At 31.8% G+C, this 19,097-nt stretch overlaps 1 protein-coding gene across 2 annotated transcripts in view; it reads left to right on the top strand.

Moving 5' to 3' along the window:
* put (activin A receptor type 2 punt) overlaps positions 1-19,097 on the top strand; it is a 96,457-nt gene that overhangs the window by 37,166 nt on the left and 40,194 nt on the right. For both annotated transcript variants that reach the window (XM_075374989.1, XM_075374990.1), the window contains exon 6: positions 16,162-16,320. In XM_075374989.1, the coding sequence (XP_075231104.1) occupies positions 16,162-16,320 (159 nt within the window). The remainder of the gene's footprint in view (positions 1-16,161; positions 16,321-19,097) is intronic.

Genomic DNA, 19,097 nt, shown 5'->3' with positions numbered 1-19,097 from the left:
TATCTCAATTGTGAGACAAAAAGACAGTCCATGGAATGGGGTCACACAAGTTCTCCCAGAAAACCAGTAAAATGTTTGTAAACTTTGTCAGCCAGAAAGATTATGGCAGCTGTGTTTTGGACGCTGAGGGGAGTGGTTCTGGTTGATTTCCTTGAATATGGCAAAACAGTTAACTCAGAAAGGTATTGTGAAACATTGACAAAAATAAGGCGAGCGATACAAAATAAGCGTTGGGGAAAACTGAGCTCAAAAGTGTTGTTTTTTCATGACAACGCATGTCCACACACAGCTAATGTACCCGAGAGCTCTTGGATGGGAGGTGTTTGATCACCCACTGTATAGTCTAGATCTGGTGCTGAGCGATTATCACTTCTTTCCAGCGATGAAGACTTGGCTCGCAACAGAGTGCATTAACAGTGATGCAGAACTTCATGTTGGTGTAAGTCAGAGGTTGAAATCTAAGGCGGCATATTTCTACCAAGAAGGAATTGAAAAACTTGTGCATCGTTATGATAAGTGCTTCAGTTTAAATGGCGACTATGTAGATGAATAGTTTAAGATTGTCCCTTTCAAATGCATGTTATAAAATTTCTTTTTTTTTATTTGGTTGGATTTTTTTCAAAGCGTAAGTTACTTTATGGACAGCCCTTGTAATTAAACTATTCTGTTTAGTGAACTCCTGTGTACTGGTTACTAATGTTAATTTTGACGTTACAGTGTAAAATATTCAGTTTTTATTATCGGTTTAATTGGTGAATAATCAAAGGTGAAAAAAAAAACATTCATACAGGAAAAAGAAAGATAACATGAAGAAATATATCTCAAAAAAAAAACAAGAAGATGAATATTAAAAAAATTGTAAGAACAAGGGAATAATAAAAAAAATTAAGAGACGATAATAAATATAAAGAGGAAAAAGTTAGCTTTGATAAAATGTGGCTTTGATAGCTGCGGTCACTTTTCAGTGATGCGGTCTATTTCATGGGAGGCATCCTCTACCTGAGCGAAGTAGTCCACGAGGAAAAACTCCACCTCAATTGCATAGTCATTGTTCGGGCTGGCGGGGTTTGTAGTGAACTGTCACTCCAGTGTGTCCGCAAAGACCTCTGCCCGGTCCAACTCTAAATAAGCTAAGAAACCTTGTCCCAGCAGCTGGTGGGAGTCTTCTTTCTTTTGCGTAGCCGTTTATTCAACTTGAACACCGAAGAGATCTGATATATAAACAAGGTAATCTCCAAGATTCATCGCGTTGTATTGTCAGCAGTACTTTCACCCTGTTCATTTGTAAAATGCCCGTGTATCTGGGGGACAGGATGAGGTGATATCTCCTCCTCAGCTGACACTTTTCCAAGATTACCTCGGAGATGTGAGGTGGGAGATTGTTACGGAGGGGCCTTCTTCGTAGTCCTATAACACAAAGCCTTGTTTATGGACGACGTGACATGATCGACCGTGTCGTTTAGGTCCTCCGGTGTGGTCAGGAGTTCTGGATCTACCGGCCTAAAATCCTGTTGTGGAGCCTCATGGAACTGTCTCGGTTCACTGACCTTCAGGGAGTTGATGGTGGGTCTTGCCCGGCCCCTACTGGGCCCAACTCCAGATCATGTCTATTGTGAACAGTATTTTCACCACCCTCAGAATCATGATGTTGAGCACGTCAGGTCTCTACCGACCATTTGCACCCATGAAGGTGGGCACTTCAGGGCCTGTTACAACTAGCTTGTGGACCCGTGCCTCTTAGCAACCTGCCATTAGCATTTATTATGTTGTTATTCCAAGATGTGTGCTTAAAATTGAGATTGCCCATGAGTATGAAGGGACCATCCCAATTTTCCAGCACAGCATCTAGGTCAACACTGAGTACACCTGAATTCAGCTGATTATATGCAGAGACCAGTCTGTATGCTGTGCCTAGATGCTGCATATGTATGCAGATCTGTTCCATGACATTGTGGACCTCGACCCGCGTATGCGTGTTTCGTCTGTGGACTAAAGTAGCAGTTCCGCTGCTGGTGGGGTTTCAGTGTGGCACTACCCTGTCTGTTCTGTAGGTGGAATAATTTTGAAGGGTCAGTAATTTGTCTGACTTGAGGTGTGTTTCTGCTAACAGTATTGCATCAATTTGTAGGTCATCGGCCAGACTGCATAGCTCCGTCGACTTGCCTGCTACGGAATGCGCATTCCATTGCAGCAGTCGCAAAGTTTGCCTAGCCATACTGGGTGAGTAGTAAGGTCATGAGGCATTCAATCAAGGACTGGAGTAGGTTCCTAATATATTTCGCCTGTAACAGGCGGGGCAATATAGCCAAAATTTTGGTCAGGACGTTCTTTATTGACATCCTCGACAGAAAGTTATTCCCGGTGCTCCTTCGAGGACGCAGCTTCCAGCTTTTTCTCACCGGGGCGGCTGGATGTTTTTGTTGCCACTTTTGGTGGGCACAGAGTCTCAGAAGCTGTTGCAGGTTTTGCCGCAATTTGAGTCTTGGTGATCACCCACTGTGGTTTTCCTGAATTTTTGGCTTCTTTTGTCACCTTAATTTTGGTTTTGGTCAGTTTTGTAGCTACAGCCTTCTTGCTTGCCAGAACCTGTTGAGGCTTTTGCGGTGTGGGAGGAGATGGCACCTCTTTTCCCAATGCCTTGTATGCTTGTAATAAGGGCATCCCCTATAATTTTCTGGGTGAGGCTCCTTTCATTTCACGCACGAGGTGGGCTCATCTCGTGACTTATGCAAGAAGCCGTTTTGTGGTCCCTACCACATTTGAGGCAGAACTGCGTCCTACGGCAATAGTTCGATGAGTGGCTGAACTTTTGGCATGCATGGCACTGAGGGGACCTCCTCATGACATGAATGTTGTCACTGTTATTTTACAGTAAAACATACTGTCCAGGTCATAGATGCCCCTGGTGACTGGCATTCTTTTAAGTGCCACAAGGCACATAGAGGTCTCCCTACCCGTCCCTTGTGGTCAGCTTTTTCACTGACATCAAGTCACAGCCTAGTGAGGGGAGCTCCTTTTCCACTTCTTCGCAGGTGGCCCCAAAGGGGATACTTGGACTATGTATTATCTGTGAAACCTCTTTTAATGTTTGAAAACATTCCACTAACATGTCTTAAATGAGAAGCATGTGATTAATAATAAGCCATTTGATTTTTGAACTATTAAACTGCATCCTTCATGTGATCATTAAGGCTTCATCGTCTTTGTGAATGAATTATCTAAGTTGGAGTGCAAAAACAAGTCTTGCAAACAAATATGAATACATGTAAAGAATATTTTTTACAGCTTTTAAAGAGATAAAAATGACTAGTACTTTGTACACTCAGTTCTGTTTATCCGAAACAGCTGTTTAGCAGCATTAGGTAGGTTTGCATTGGCTTCCAGGTTATAGTAACATATAAATTTCATTCAAATAAAATTCCTTAGAATATGTGTTTAGTATAAAAGTTATGAATTTTAAGTTTAACAGATTCTAGTTTTTTGTTTAATGTTATTTTACTGTAACTTTATTTTTATAATTCATTTTGAAAAAATACTATGTTATTTATTTATTAATAATTTTAAATTTCATTAACATGTGCAAATTAAATAATTTCAATAATATTAGAATACATCAGTTAATATTGTAATTGATAATTTAATAGATTATAATGCTTACGTGTATAACTGAATGTTTTTTTGTGCTCTGCTTACCTATCGTATTAGTGGGTAAGTAAAAACTAATAATTTGCATTTTAACATTAAATAGTATTGTTTTAATGTGTTTATTGTTGTAAGTTGTAAAGTTGTTATAATACTGTTTTTATTAATGTGTATTTATTATCTGCTAGAGCTATTTCAATCTAGATTTCATCATTTCAGGGTCAGATTTATAAATTGTGTAAAAATCTTAGAATTTCATATATATATTTTCCCCTAAGTCAATTCTTTTAAGAATCACATTTCTCTGTACTAATATACAAATTATATTTATTTGAACAACCAAGTACAGAATAATAAATAAGTAGGATGACACTTACCTTATTCTATTATGCAGTAATGGAATGTATATTAGAATGTATATTACTAAGTACTTTACTACTTAATATACAGTACTTAGTATATTAAGGTAATACTCAACCTCAGTATATAGTATATTAAAAGTATATTAAGTTCTACTTCGTATACTTTTAATTAATAACTAACAACCTTTACAAATTATTCACATTGAATTACATATTAAAATTAAAAATTATTTTCATTGAGTTTAAAATTTATAATTTAAAAAAAAATTAAAATTAAAAATTGCATATATAGAAATATCACATCATTTACTAAAATTAAATTAAAAATTAAAAGCCATTTAATAAAATATTTAAAAAATAATAAACATGCTGATTCATATGATATATACAATTTGAGTGGAATTTATAAAATAAAATGCAATGTGTGTGACCATATTTATATAGGAAAAACCACTAGATCTTTTAAAACTAGATTTATGAGCATTTTAGATATTATAGAAATGGAAAACTGCATTTCTCTAATGTTTCTGATCATCTTATTAATAATGCACATTCAATATCTGATATTCAAATAAATTTATAAATACTGTAAATTAAAAAATACGATATTAATACAAATATTAGGGGTTTAAACATTTTATTCTTCTATACATATATACGAGGTGCGACAATAAAGTAATGAGACTGATGTGAAAAAAAAAGTTGCTTACTGTTTTAGTCATGTTTAGTGTTGTCTCCTTCAAAGTAGTTCCCCTCTGATTGCACACACCTATTCCAGCGCTTCTGCCATTGATGGTAACATTTCTGGAACTTATCTTCTGTAATATCCTCCAAGACCCTTGTCACTGCTTTTTGGACATCTTGTGTTGTTTGAAAATGGTGTCCCTTGACTGCCACTTTGACTGTTGGAAATAGAAAAAAGTCGCACGGAGCGATATCTGGTGAATAAGGTAGCTGTGGTAGCACTGAAATTTGTTTTGAGGTTAAAAATTGCTGTACTGACAGAGCAGTATGGGATGACGCGTTATCGTGATGCAGAATCCAATTATCAGCAATGTTGGCACGGACACGAAGAACTCGTTTACAAAGTCTTTCTAAAATTTCTTTGTAGAAATATTGGTTAACTGTTTGTCCAGGAGGCATCCACTCTTTATGAGCAATTCCCTTGGAATCGAAGAAGCACACAAGCATGCATTTCACTTTTGACTTTGACATGCAAGCTTTTTTTGGTCTGGGTGATTCCTTTGAGCACCATTGCGAACTTTGGCGTTTTGTCTCTGGATCGTATTGAAAAAACCAACCTTCATCACGAGTGATAACACAGCTCAACAAATCTGGATTGATTTCCGTTTGCTCTAACAGATCGGCTGCCACATTTTTCTGTGTTTCTCGCTTGTGTGAGATTTTTGGGGACCATTTTTGCACAAATCTTTCTCATACCAAGATCTTCAGTTAATATTAGACGAACCGTTTCTTGATCGATGTTGAGTTCTTCTGCAATCATTTTCACGGATAATCTTCTATCAGATGATACAATTTCACGCACCCTGATCAAGTTGACATCTGTCCGTGAGGTTGATGATTGTCCACTGTGGTCTTCATCTTCAACATTCGTTCTGCCTTCCACTAAAAATTTTATGCCACCGAAAAACTTGAGCTCTTGACATAACCTCCTCTCCAAAAGCCTTCTGAAGCTTACTGTAAGTTGTCGTCGCGTTTTCACCCGATTTAACGCAAAAAGAAATGGCATACCGTTGCGCAATATTTTGGGGTTTCATTTCTGTGACGAGAGACACAAACATGTGTTCACTTATTACAGTACAACTCACGACTGAGCAGTTGCATCAATGTGCCGCTTGGACTAGAAGTAGCTTATAGACCAAGGTCAAAGATGGTGTGCCTACGCAAGCAGCAGGGTTGCCACATCTTGTAAAGAAAAATCAGTCTCATTACTTTATTGTCGCACCTTGTGTGAATATATATATATATATATATATATAAAAGTAAATTTAATTTGATCAACCTTCAGAGTATGAGAATGACTTGATTACAAAAGTTGCTGTAGATAGCAGCACTTCTTCAGACATTGCTAATTTATAATATTTCATTGTTGTATAGTTATGTAACATTGGCTAGCTAGATCATTTCTTGCAATTTTTATTTTATTTAAACTACTTATTTATTTTTATTTTTAATTTAATTTTAGTAATTGAGTCGTATTTCTATATTTAGGATTTTTAATTTTTAACTTTAAACTTTTTAATTTTAATGTATAAAAAATTTAATTTTTAAATTTTATATATAATATGTAATTTGATGAGAATAATTTGTAAAGGTAATTTATGCAACTGATGTTGCGAGAAATTTTGGAAAGTGCTTTTACATGCATAATGGAATAAGGTAAGTATCATCCTACTTTATCTATTATTCTGAACTTAGGTTGAACAAACAAAAATATATATATATAAAATATAAATCAACAAAACACAGTAATTAGATGAGTTAAACTTATATTAATTTCCAGTAACTTGTTTTCAAGGTATTTTGCATTTTCAGTCGGTAGTAAAGTCTATATCTATTATGATAAAACATATTATTCTAATAATTTGTAATTTTATTCTAAGTTATGTTTTCTATTTTTAAATTTTGAATGATATTAGCATATATGTAAATTTAGTTTTCCAGTTCTGGAATGATGTGATCTATAAAATGTAGTATTTTCCTTTGTTCTATTGTCATTATTTCCAACTGTCATTTTGTATGTTTACTATGTTTTCAATTGTCACCTTCGAATGTTTTCTGATTGTTCATTATTTTCTATTTTTGTTTAAATTTATAATTTTAATATATCTTAAGTTTATTCATTTTTTATCATTATTACAAATCTAAATTTCAACTGTTTTTGCAATCAGTAATACTACTAAAATTGGTTTGGACTTCAAATAAATGGACATGTCTACCTGAGGATCAGCTTCCATCACTCTCGTTCTTTTACTTCTGATATTTTTATAAATAGTATTCAGATCTACTTTAAAATTTAAGTTATTATGATATATTTAAAAGTTTCAATTAATATTTATTCACACTACATCCTGAATGTATTATGAAATTGGATACTCCAACTAGAAGGGTTCTAACTTAAAGTAGAGGCATTTCACTCAATGTCAGGGAAGAAGTGAGGCTTTGGTCACGTGGTCACAAGCCATATTATTTGATGTACCGAAAAGGAGTGAGAAGATTGATTCAGGAAATTTGTCTTTAACTCCCTTAAGGGTATCAAGAAGTGCAGCCCAGTTGTATCAGTTGTCAGACTGATGTAAGTTTGCACGATTAGTGCACAGTTACATTTCTCATTAATTGCAATTCTGGTTTGGAACAGGAAATCCTTTTGACAACAGTCGCACTCATAATTTGGAAAAGTAATAACATTAATAGGTTTGATAGAAATTGCAATAATTTTCTTAATACTTTGAAAAAAGCTTTCTTTTAGTTTGTTCTATAAAAAATAAGCATCTAATCATTAAAAGGAAAACACATTAGTTACTAAAGGAATTCTAACAAGAGTTAATAACTATGCTAAAGAATCTTTATCATGAAACAATTTGATTTACCTGTTAAGTTTAAAAATTATTTGAAAAATTTATTTAAAAAAAGTCCTTAATTATAAAAAATTAGTATATAATTTATCTAATTAAGGAAAATATCTGGACAATTATTAAAAGTGAAAGTATAATTTACAATAAAATTGGTAAAGCAAGACCTCCAAAAGCACATAAGGACTCTACTTCCATTATCAGATAGTGTTCTTATAACCTAATTATTAATAAATTCTTTTCTGGTATTTTAAGGAAATATAGAACCATTTCAAACATCATCATTCTCTTTGAACGGTTGTTGAAAAATCATTGTTTGACTTCTAATCAAAAGGTTTAAAAACTTATATTTCGAATATAACATATATAAACATTCAGTTGATATTGATGAAATTCCTGACATTTTTTTATAAATGCTATTATTCCTCATACAAATTTAACAGATGAATTTATTTAATCGAGTACTTCCCAGTGGCCAGAAGACTTATATGTTTAAGTCCTCTCCATAGAAAGTTTTTGCAGTCAGTTTAAAAACTGTCGGCTAATTTTATTAGTATCTACATTCTCAATTTTTTTATTTTTAGACTTGCTTTAATCGACTAGTTTTTTGAAAAACATGACGAATCTTAGTATAGTTTTACAAAAAAAATTAAAAATTGCATTGATTACTACTTTTCTAACTTCTTGTGATTTTATTAAGCATTCGATTTAGTTACTCACTTCTTATTAATGGAAACAGAGGAGCTGTTATTAGCTAGTGGACAGTTGATATTTAGTATTTAATTCTTCAAAAAGAAAATTCATAGAAAATTAAAATGTATGTACTTGCTCTCAAAATATTAAAAACTTGTGCCTCATAAGTGCCCTTGCCTCTTTTTTTATGTTTTCCTTAACATCTCAAACCATTCATTGTTATGCTATTTGCATGTGATACTTGTGTCTGTATCTGTATCTGAAGATAATTATGTAAAAGTATAAGAATTACCTAACCTGAAATGTGGATATAACTCATGCAGTGTGCCTTTCAGTTAGATGACGTAACTGCTAATTGTAATTTCCCATTAGTGAAAATATTTGTTTTTCGGCTACTCTTGGTGTGATGTTTCTTTGTCTCTTGTAAGGTGTTAAATTCTCATGGGACGATTAAATTAATTTAATTTACAATAAAATTAATTAATGTACTATATCATTTTAAAGAACCTTAATAAAATTCTACGCTTGTCATTATATCTTGGGTCCTTTAAAAAATTGGAAGTGAGTTTTCAAGATAGAAAAGTAAGCTGTTAGGTAGATCATAGTTCTTTTCACCGTAAGTATGAATTGTGGACTGATGCGTAGAAAATTAAAAATTTTAGCTTACCTATGCATTTATTTTCATGAATGCTCTTAAAAAAGAAAAAAAATCATTTACTCCTAATAAATAATAATGCCCGCATTTATCAAATGAAACTGCTGAACCATTTTTTAACTTTTGTAACTTAGCATAATATTTCAATATATGAAAGGACCACTAATAAAATATCCATTGCTATTTTTAATCAATTGCATTTTATTTTAATGATTTTCCCAAGAAAAATAAAATTATAATATTTATTTTTTCAGTTTCATACAGTTGCTAAATTGTAATGTCTTATTCCATTAAAAGCTTTTAAATAATACTAATTTTTTTTAAATTTGTTTTTCTGAATCATTAATTAGCATTAACAAGTGTGTGCTTAAGTAGTAAGTCTCATTGGCACATGTAAAATTTATATTTTTTTATTATTATGCATTTATGTTGATTTCAACGCTTGTATTCTTTAAAAATTTTCTTTAATTTTGACTGGATGTCTGATATATATGTCACAGCAAAATCTCAAACGGCTCTCCCAATGGAGCTGAAATTTTAAGCGTGGTTTCTGCTATCCATAGCAGTGTTAAATATCTAGGTCTCAAATGAATGTTCACATCTAATTTGTGTTTGGTAATGGCTCATTTATATGGACTGGAATTCTGTTTTCTACTATTTTTTTGTTTGAAAATTTTAATCAGATTTAAACGAATATAAATGTTGAGAATGTATGTGAGATTACTTGCTGTAAAATATTTGATGCTCTTAACTATTTTCGATGTAAAGATGTATTGTTAACATGTTGTGGGGCTCTAACTGTAGCTCTTACTATCTTTATTTCATTAAAATTCTTAATATTTGAAAGAATATAATTGTTGATAATGTAACTGTAATTATTCAGCGCTCTTAACTTTTTGACATCAGGAAATGCTATTACATCGGGATGTTATTGAACTAGGTCTATCCACTCTGGGAAATCAACATCTGGATGAATGTAAACAAACAATGTCATGATATGTTGGTTGTTTAGAAATAGGCTATAACTTACAACATTAGTTTTGGTGGTGCATCCTTTATCTACAGAGACGCAGAGACTCAGAACTTGGGTATACTGAGTGATTTTTTCTTGTATTAGCTGTTTTAGGCGTGCTTATAGCCATTTGGTATTTTCAAGCGGGTTAAATGTAAATAAGAATAAAATTTCCTACTCTTTCCTTTACTTAATGTCTTGACTTCTTTACCTAATTTGAAAAATAAGTAGGATAATCATTCTTGAGCGACAAAAATTTCTACTTAAAAAGATTTAATTCTTATTTAAAAAGAATAAAAATAAATGAGAAAAAATTCTCAAAAACAATTTTCTTCCCGTTTAAAAATATAAAAATTTGTAACTAGTGATACTGATACGTGAAGGATTTTAATCAGCAAGAAATTGGGAAATAGATGAATATTTTACGGGTATAATGAAACTCAAATGTAAGGTCTTAAGTAGAATAAATGGAAGGGTAAAGAAATCGTAAAATTTTGATAATCGAAGAACATATTTAAAAAAAAAAATACACAAGTATTTATAGCATTTTGATTTATTTAAATGCAATAATGAAGCTTATGTGTATTTTTTATTATAATTTTCTGTGTTTGAAAATCCAAACATCTTCTTATATAGAAAATATATAAAAATTCACACAGAAAAGAAAAACGACTAATGACCGCGGCAGTCAGTACCACTTATAGTTTATAAAGTACCAGAAAGCATCGATTGAATCCATTGAGAATGTTGATAGTTAGATTTATGATAATTTGGCTTTTCAAACACAGATAATTAAAAAATATTCATAAGCTTAACTATACATATGCACATCACATATACACACACATACTCACTCACTTGGGCTCATTTCACTCTATTTCCCATTTTTAATTTTTATTTATTTTTCTGTATTTGAAAATCCAGATTATCAAAAATTCAAACTGTACCCTATCTCTATATAATATATAATATCCAAACTATCCTACATATACGAGGTGCTACCCAAAAGTTCGGGGAATTTACCATAAAAATAAAATAGCTTACCATAACTTATAATTTCCACTGTCTCCTTCAAAATAACCCCCTTGGGCATTGATACAGCGATACCAGCGTTTTTTCCATGATTTCATGCATCCCTGGAAGTCTGCAGGTGTAAGTGGTCAAAGCACGCTCTGCGTTTCTTACTGAATCTCCTCAATTGTGTTAAAACGATGGCCTTTCAATTGAAATTTTATTTTCGGAAAGAGAAAAAAGTCGCATGGGGTAAGGTTCAGTGAATAGGGTGGGTGGGGAATTACTACTGTCTTTTTGGAAGCCAAGAAATTTCGAAAGGCTAGCGATGTGTGCACAGATGCGTTGTCATGGTGCAGAACCCAGCTGTTGTTACCCCACAGTACTGAATTTTTGCGCCTAATGCTTTCACGTCACCGCTTCAAAACTTCACAATAGAACATCCCATTGACATTTTGACCAAGAGGAAAAAATTCTTTATGGATAATGCCTTTGATGTCAAAAAAAACAATCATCATGGACTTCACATTGCTGCGAACTTGGCGTGCTTTTTTTGGCCACGATGAAGTTGGCGGTTTCCACTGCGACGGCTGCTGCTTAGTTTCAGGGTTATACCCGTACACTTATGTCTCATCACCGGTTATGATGTTGGAGATGAAGTTAGGGTCATCTCTTGCTGAATTTTTCAATTCGCTACAGACAGCTACACGATTTTGTTTCTGGTCGCTGTTCAACAGTCTCGGTACGAATTTTGCAGCAATGCGTTTGATGTCAAATTGTCCGAAAAGATGCGTTGCACGGACCCATATGACATTTGTACGATTGCACAAATATCATGGATTGTTTGTCTACAATCTGCAACAATAGCCTCTTGCACTTTCACGATGTTTTCCGGTGTTGCACTTGTTGATGGTCTTCCTGAACGCTCATCGTCATCGACTGTCGTTTGTCCATCTTTGAATCGTTTGTACCACAAAAAAGTTTTACTTTTACTCATAGCATTGTCACCAAATGCTTCCACAAGCTTGCGATGGGTTTCTGCACCGGTATTTTCAAGATGAACCAAAATTTGATGCAGGTTCTTTGCTCTTTAAAATCTGCCATTTAGAACTTCGCTGAAGCAGTAAAACACAACGTTATACGACCGCACGAAAGTCAGCAATGTAGCCTCTCACCTTCACAGCTGTAGGAACACTGATTCACAAAGAGTACTGTTTGTTAGCCGTATCTAGCGGCAGCAGGTGATACCAGCAATGGTTCGTGCGTGAAATTCAAATTCCCCGAACTTTTTGGTAGCACCGCGTATATGCATTTTAATGCATATCATTCATGTCAATTCGGAAATTTTGATTCCCTTCATGTCAACATTTTTGAAACGCTTTCTAGTTCAACCAAATTACACTTAGAGAAAAAAAATTGTTAATAAACATAAAAAAAAATAAATGCGAGAGCAGTGGTGGTGGAGGGGTGATTTGGGGGGTTGGAAAAACATTTTTCCAATACAAAAGTTGTAGATCATGCAAAAATCTACAAGTTTTGTGGATGTTATAACATAACCACAAAATTTCCAAGAAAAATGTGAAAAATCATCTTTTTTTGTTTTTTATTTTTCATTTTCTCAAAAATAATTTTATTTTGTTGAAACTTGATGAAATTATACCTTTCTGTGTCTTAAATAACCACAAATTTTTTTGATATCAATTTTCTTTGATATCAATTTTCACTGGAAATTGCAATAATACCATTTTTCACCCCTTTTCAACCCCCAAATTAACCCTCCACCACCCTCACTCATGCATTTGTTTTTTTATGTTTATTATAAGTTCCTTTAACATTTCCACTTATAAAAATCTGGGTAACCATTTTTTCCCCCCTCTAAAAGAGTTATTTCGATCAGTCTACTCCAGTAGTTTGTAGACTCCATTTCTAGTGCTCAAATTTCTAAACCGATGATCAGTGTAAAGTGAATGTCTTAATGAAGCTGTATCAAGTGAAAGCATAGTTTTTACAAGCTGTTTCTTCATGTTTGGAAATGTTCTTTTTGCATTTCTTTGCAAGGTTTTTATCTCCATCGTCAATTGTAAATCTTCATTAATCCTTCATCAATCTCATTAATTTCTCTCACATTTCAGAACCAGTGATTACTTAGAGAATAGATTGAGATATTACTTAAGAACATGTTTCCAAACGATCTGTTATTGTGAATGAATTTTATTTTAAATTGCTCTTGCTGACCTCACCAAAATTCTACCTCTAGACTCCAGATAACATTTAAACATTTAAAAAATCTTTGACATTTACTTTTAAATTAAAAACAAGATTGTGTTTTTAAAAATAATATTGTTTAATGTGTACTTCATATTTCTGTTTTGAAATTTTACTTCCTCAAAACAGTCTGATTAGTATTTGTACATTATCCCAGTCATTCATAAAACGATGCAATAACACAAAAGCTAAGCCATAATGTTGTGCATGTATGTATATTATTGTATTAGTAGGGGTAGTATATAAATAAATAAATCTGTGTTTGAATTCTGCATAATTTTTTTTGAATCATTTTATTGTAATATCTGTTTTTGTCTCTTTCAATGCATCCTGAATTTTTATAGTGGGTGAGTATTTAAATCATCATATACTATTTAATATATAATTAGTCTTTTGAGTAGTGATATATAATACATATTTTTCTTTCGATCTAGGTTAAGTTTTTATTGTTTGCTAAATAGTAAGTAAACTTTTTTTCTTTATTGAGGTAATCAACAGTACTAATGTTTACGCCAATTTATTTACCAGTCTTACGCAACTCTTTTAATGGTCTGCTTGCTTAAAATTAATTGTTGTTATGTTCTTTCTTACCCAAACTTCCCGTTTATGCTAATTTCTTTATCTTATCAATACCAGCACACTACCTCTTGTTGCCAACACACTCTCTTCAGTCTGTTGCCTACTTTGTTTCCCCCTCTTCTCATCACGCCACTATTTCTTCAGTCCAGACGTTTTAGTGTGGACTTTCATAGTGTGTGGACCTGGGACTCGGCCACTTCTCTTCAGTTAGTTCAGATCTGACTTTCGCTGTGTGTGGATCGTTCTCTCTCTCTCTTTCTCTTTTTTTTTTTGGCTATTCTCGTCGCCTTCATGCACTCTTAACTGGTAATACTCGCGTCTCCATAATGTCTTGTACTCTGTTGAAAGTAGTTCAGTTACTACAAACCAGTCAAATTTATCGAATCAGGATCTTCCAAACTGCTTATTACAATCTGTGACGCTCCGTCTTGTTCAACTTCCACTAACAAAGTTATACCTCTGTTTTTCTTGATACGCCATTGTAGACTACGCCAAGGATAAACTGTATGTATTATGTGTACTTAAATTTCACGAGATCATTTTTTACAAATATCTATGTGTGATTAAGGCAAGTTCAAATTATTTATCATATTAAACAGTTATGTCATTAGTAAAATTAGTGAAATACACAACTAATTGTACTTTATGAATTTGAAATTCAAGATTGGTTTAAAAAGCCATTTCTTCATTCAAGTGTAGTCACGTAAGGTGGCTTAATTAAATTAATTATGTGATTACTTATTACAATTTGTTTATATTGTAATTACCTCTTTCATTTAATTTAATGTAATTTGTTAATCGCAGATATTAATTCTTATTTATTCATGAACTGGATTCTTATTATTTTTCTTAAATTATTCTAAAGAAAATAACTTCTGAAGTGAAGTTATGATTTTGGACTTCCTTTTAATTAATTTTGTGATTTGTTCTAGTAATATTTTATTGCTTTTGTATTCCTTGTAGTTTGAATAACAATGTATTTAGTTCTTTAAACTGTTTTTTTAGATTCTTACTCAATACAAAAGATTTTCAAAATATTTATTTGAAAAATGTATATTTATGTATTTGTCATGTATTATTATAACTGATATGTGTTAATTTCAGCTGATATTCCTTGTATAAATTCTGTTTAGAATTCAGTTAAGTTCATTTTGTAATTTCATTTGATTTTTAAGGTTATGATTTAACAAAAGGTTAAGTTGTTTTTTCTCTAATTAAAGTCCAATTTCTTTTGGCAAATACTAGCATTTTATTTTTGTTAATTTTACCCAACAACTAAAGTTATAAATTATTAACGTTATTGTAATTGTAAATGGAAGAAATTACATACAATTATATTATGAAGAAATTCAGGAATATATCTTCCTTTTAAATAAACAGCCATTATTATAGTTATTTTTTTTATGGGTGAAGGAGGAGAATTCATCAAATGATCAAATTCATTGTTGCTGTTCTAATCTGAGTGTAGGATTGTTAACATTACCTTTCCTCTGGATGACTTAAATTTGAATCCTGTTCAGAGTTGTCAGTTTTCATGAACTAAAAGGTTTATATACCGTTTTCTCATGCTTGACTTCTAAGGTTATGCGGTGAATTTAATAAACAAAAATGTATTTAAATTTTTTTTTTTAATTGGTTTGGATTTTAAAAGTTAAATACTATAAACATATGTTATCAAAAATTGCTGTTTGAGTACTTAGCTGTTTTGATTATGTCTATGACCATTTCCATTTCTCTGATGACATTTCTCATTTTTATTTATAAAAAATATACTACTATTAATTAAATCTATAACCATTTTCCTTACAATAGTTTACTTTTTATTTATAAAAATAGACTAGTTTTGATTGGACTACATTTTAAGTCAAATTACTAATGTTATAATAAAATATGTTGTACAAAAAATTATATTTACAGTGTGGAACTCAGTTGTTATAATTTAATATTATTTTTAATTCTGAGTAATATTATTACTTTTATATTATACTTATATTTTATATTACTACTTATTATTTTTAATTTTTTTTTTTAATCCCCTTGATTGAATGAGAGTACGTAGAGGTGCTCAGTTCACTCTTGTTAGACTTTGGTAACCGAAGGTATGATGTCTTTTATTTTAAAAAACGGTCATATATATTTTTTGCGTCCGTGTTATAAATTTGAATTTTTATTGGTTATATAATTTCTTTATTGTTTTTTACCATAAGACTGGTAGTTTTGCTGAAGAATTATTAAAAAGTTTAGTCGCCGTGTTAATGTATAATATGATTTGGTTTTATCGCTTTATTATTATTATTTTTTTATACAGTATCTATGATTTTGAACCTAATTTTATTTCTGTCTTTTCAGGTGCCAACAATGGATCCACATCAGCTTTCTGCTCCATCACCATTACTCGGTTTAAGACCTATACAACTCATTGAAATTAAAGCTCGAGGCAGATTTGGTTCTGTATGGAAAGCTCAGTATAAATCGGATACTGTTGCCGTTAAAATATTTCCTATTCAGGTTTGTTTTTTATTATAGTAAGTTTACTTAACTTTTGCTTGTTATTCTCAGAATAAAATAGGTGCAGATGCCATATTCTTCCCGTTCATGCATTTCGTTTAATTTATTTGATTTCATTTACTTCTAGATGTTCTCTCGAATCAGTTTTCCAGTTATTGTCATATTGTAATATATTACAGATATTGCTGTTGTGAGTCTGGGTGTGCCTATAGGTAAATGCTATTACCACTATCAGCTTGCCAGGCCTAACATAGCTGTAGACGTAGTGCAGTGTAATTGCAAATTACTAGTAAACATGTAGTCTGGAACAGACTCAGGTCGACTGTTCCTGAGATGTATGATTAATTGAAACCCAACCACCAAGGAACATCAGTATCTACAGTTGAGCGCTCAAATCCCTTTAAAAGCTTTAGAAGCTTTCTTGACTTCAAAAAGTGGATTTTGCTTTTAGTATTCGTTTAGTAATAATTTTTATTTTGCATTTTTGTTACGGTTTATAGTTTATCAAGATGGTGTCATTATAAATTTTGTTTCTGTCATGCAGATTTTTTCTTATGCACGGCTTACACACACAACTTAATTTTAAATATTTATCATTTTATTTAAATATAATACTTTTTGTTTATTTAATTCAGCGATAATAACTAAAGCGTGGTTAATTTATTTCATTTGCGCATGTGTATGGGACGATACTAGCAACCACTTTTTTTTACACTCTGAATATTATTCATTTATTTATTTAATTCTACTACTCACCTGTGACGTCACAACATAGCAGACAACTACAGCAGCTGTATGTCAGGTATATACTAGCATTTCTTATGATGAGAGGGGGTACTATTGATGCAATTTACCTACGTAGTTAATAGTTTATTTAGACCATTTTTTGCAGGGGAGTGTGATTTTGAAAATATTTTTAAATTGTTAAGAAATGTGACTGAGAAAATATAGAACGCAACACTGAACATACGAACATCTGTAAAATTTCCATCTTGTTTTTGGGGTTCCGTAGGTGTCAAGACATAAAGATCCGGTGAAAACCGCATATACCCGGATTGCACTGATTACAATACTATCCCTTCTAAAGTTATAGCGCCAGACTGGATTATAAAGAGAAAAGAAAAAAGAATTATCCTATTGAATAATAATATGTTTGTTACTTTTACAATGCGATAAATGTAATGAATTGTGTTTCTCTTTTTTTTTAATTACCCTAAAAAATTAATTTTTTGGCCTAATCTTTTTGAATTATAAAATGAATACATTTTAAAGAATATTTTACTTTCTTGATTTTCTATTTTTTAACCCTTTCAGTGGCACTCGTTTTATCTACTCATGCATGTATAAAAGAAATCCGGATAATGTTAGTTTATACATATTTTGCTATAGAACTGACCCTATTGTTTTATTTAGCTTCTTTCAGAGAGATTTGTGCTGCTATTTTTAGAAATCATTCTTAAATATATTTAAAAAAATTGTCTTTGTGATAAATAGCTTATTGTAAACAAGATCAAAACAAGACTCCAACCTTATATATTTTGACTACGTGAGATCTGTTTATAACCTATTCCTTTCTAACCTACAACTGTATGTAGGTTATTCTTACTTTGTGATTATTTTTTAATTAATTTTTTTTAAATATTTTTTATGGGTTTTCTATAAACTGATCTTTATTTTGTTTTTGTTTATTTTGATTTCTGTATCTAAAAGATGTATTTCTGTGTTATTTTCTATTTTGTATTTAAATTTTATGGTAAAGTTTATTTAAAATGAAAATTACTTTGAGCATGAGAATAATTGTTAATTCCCAAACAGAGAAGGCTTACCAATGGGATCACCTATATCTGCCATTATGTCTGAAATATTTATATAATATTTCAAAAATAAAATAGTTTATGTTATAATAGATACACACCAAATACTCTTAACCTTTTCAGATCAGGAAGCCAGTAAAGTGGCTCTGTGCGGTGACAGTTTTAAAACGCTGTTACAAAAACATTTTATATGGGATCTAAGTCGGTTATATTTTTTTATATTCACAAAGAAATCAGTTTTATTATACAATTTGAACTATAGTTATACGAATTAAAATGTTTTATTTGGACAAGAAAGAATATGACCATTTTTTTCTCAGAAATGTGCTTGTGTGTGTGTGTGTGACTGGTGTATTATAATTGCTATGAGGGTTACGGATTTATTTATTATTTACAAAACTAGCTTATTATATCAGCAACATAACGATGTATTGAAATACATAATAAGTTATGTTATACGGCACACACAAAAAAAAAAGGAATTTGTGGTCATAAATGTGTCACTTTTATTTGAGGCCTAATAAATCTTTTCTGACAAAAGATATCGGCATCAATGAAACACATACCGATTCGTAATGAATAACAGTATACAGTAAAAATAGTTTTTTGTCAATCCGAATAGCCTTTTAAGTGGAGGGGATTTTTATAAAACGTAGTTTTTACTGAATCTCTTTCTTTATACTAACATATGTTACTTTATTGTGTGAGTGAGTACGAGTGAACTGCAGTAAGTAACTTACTATCGCAAACCGGCGTTCCGTTGGTAATATATTATTTCATTATTTTTTTCAAAATTACATCGGTTTTTTTTATTCAGTGCGATTTTTTTCACATATTGGGCGTTTTTTTTAAATTTGTGATTTTTTTTTATTTGCCGTAATTTTTTTTTTATCGAGACAATGAATGACGAACAGATTAGGTTTGCTCTTGACGAAGAACTTTCAGATTATGACGAAAATGACA

This window comes from Lycorma delicatula, chromosome 9, assembly GCF_047948215.1.
Source record: "Lycorma delicatula isolate Av1 chromosome 9, ASM4794821v1, whole genome shotgun sequence".
Taxonomy (NCBI): Eukaryota; Metazoa; Arthropoda; class Insecta; order Hemiptera; family Fulgoridae; genus Lycorma; species Lycorma delicatula.
The sequence above is the reverse complement of the archived record's forward strand: the minus strand, read 5'-3'. Positions and strand labels throughout refer to the sequence as shown.